This window comes from Austrofundulus limnaeus, unplaced genomic scaffold, assembly GCF_001266775.1.
Source record: "Austrofundulus limnaeus strain Quisiro unplaced genomic scaffold, Austrofundulus_limnaeus-1.0 Scaffold1025, whole genome shotgun sequence".
In the NCBI taxonomy this organism is placed as follows: Eukaryota; Metazoa; Chordata; class Actinopteri; order Cyprinodontiformes; family Rivulidae; genus Austrofundulus; species Austrofundulus limnaeus.
In genome coordinates, this window is record NW_013953427.1 from 62,103 (window position 1) to 63,976 (window position 1,874).

Consider the following 1,874-nt stretch of genomic DNA (forward strand, 5'->3'; position numbering starts at 1 on the left):
GTGTGTGTGTGTGTGTGTGTGTGTGTCTAAATATATATGTATAGATAAATTCATATACAGTAAAAAAGTACCTTCAAGTTTATCAAACAAAAAAATATTCAAATAAAAGTGGCTGAAAACAGAATAATGATTGCATCTTTTTTTTGTTTTCATTCCCAAGGCATCAGAAACCATGGCCATTCAGACTCCGTAATAAATAAAATGTAATATAATTTTAAGATTGTAGTGCATCACTGTGAATAGAGAAAAAATAGTGCAAGTTTGTTTGCGCAACTTATTCTTGTACAGTTGTAATGAATCAGAAAAGGAATGACAACAATCAGTCTGTTGAGCGCTGTTCTGAACTACAAAACTCCTTGCAGTTTTGGCAGCCAAAAAGTAAAAAAATAAAATAAAATAAATAAATAAAAACTAGCTTCCACATATTTGAAACCTTGGAAAAATCTCTATAGAATTATTTGGGAAAAATATTAAAGAGTTTAAAAAAATGTCCCACTCATTTCTTCTATTCAGCTCTGCCAGTATTTGAAAGCAAACTGCTGATGTAATGCATAGAAATGAATTATCTGTAGCGAGAACTAGCCAAGGGCTGTTTACTGTTTACTGTCATGCAGCAGGTCTGTGATGCAACACAAGGCAGGTTCTGTGAATGTGTGTTGATGCAGTAAAGCATGTTCTGTAAAGGTTGGACTTCCACTTCAGCGTTAGGACGTGTGAGGGGGGTTGGGAGCTCACATTTCCTGTTTACCCACAGGTTGGTGTATCCTGGTGAACGCCAGGAACCTCCACACAAACTGAGAGAGGGATGTGGGCTTTGCTAGTCTCAAACCTCAGCGCCCAACTCTGTGACCCCAGTCTCAATAACAGGAACTAGCTTATCGTCCACCTGAACCAGCAGGATGGTTTTGTTGATATGGGAGCGACTGGCTGGGTCTCGGCTGCAAGGCACCCACCGGTGAATCACCTGCAGAGGCCAGATTAAAGAGAAGAAGTTTTCAATGAAATTTATAAAGCATAACAACAAGTGTGGCAGGCAGGATGTTAWATGAAACATGATAATTTATTATTTTTTGTTTTTATTTTTGTGTATCTGATCTCAACTCCCAATTTTAAACCTTAGAGCTGTTTCTAAGTTTAAACTATTTCAGAATCAGTTCAAAATGATAAGATAAATTATGTTTTCCTCAGTCTAAACAAGGAAAAAAAAAATCAGTTTATTTTCTGTATGAATGCTGGCCCCCTTGTGGGGGATTCTAATAACAGCGTCATTGCACCTTCCTGCATTGACCACCATAGAATTTAAAACAGTGGTGTCCAAAGTCAGTCCTCAAGGGCCGGTGTCCTGCATGTTTTAGGAGCTGCCCTTGTTAGYAGGCCTCTGCAGACCTTGATGGCACACTTAAGATGCCTACTAATTAATTAATTAGGTTCAGCTGTATTGAACCAGGGCAGCACATAAAACATACAGGACACCGGCCCTTGAGGACTGACTTTGGACACCACTGATTTAAAGGGATGCTCCTACAGTTTGTCGTTGCATTTAAAGTGTAATCGTTTGCTGTCTGGGGGCCCTTTGGTTATCCTGCCCTGTTGCAACTAGGGGTGTAACAATACATCGATCCATATCGATATATCGATATAATGGTTCATGATTCAATTATATTGMGACAAAATAAAATATCAATCTGTATCATCATATGCTCGATGTACACTCACCGGCCACTTTATTAGGTACACCTGTCCAACTGCTCGTTAACACTTAATTTCTAATCAGCCAATCACATGACGGCAACTCAGTGCATTTAGGCATGTAGACATGGTCAAGACAATCTCCTGCAGTTCAAACCGAGCATCAGTATGGGGAAGAAAGGTGA

General features: G+C 39.1%; 1 protein-coding gene across 1 annotated transcript in view; it reads right to left on the minus strand.

Moving 5' to 3' along the window:
- Positions 1 to 719: 719 nt before the first annotated feature.
- LOC106533808 (pecanex-like protein 1) overlaps positions 720 to 1,874 on the minus strand; it is a gene marked incomplete in the record, with an annotated part of 47,015 nt that continues 45,860 nt past the window's right edge. Inside the window, 1 exon segment of the mRNA XM_014030245.1 lies at positions 720 to 964. Coding sequence (XP_013885699.1) covers positions 824 to 964 — 141 coding nt within the window.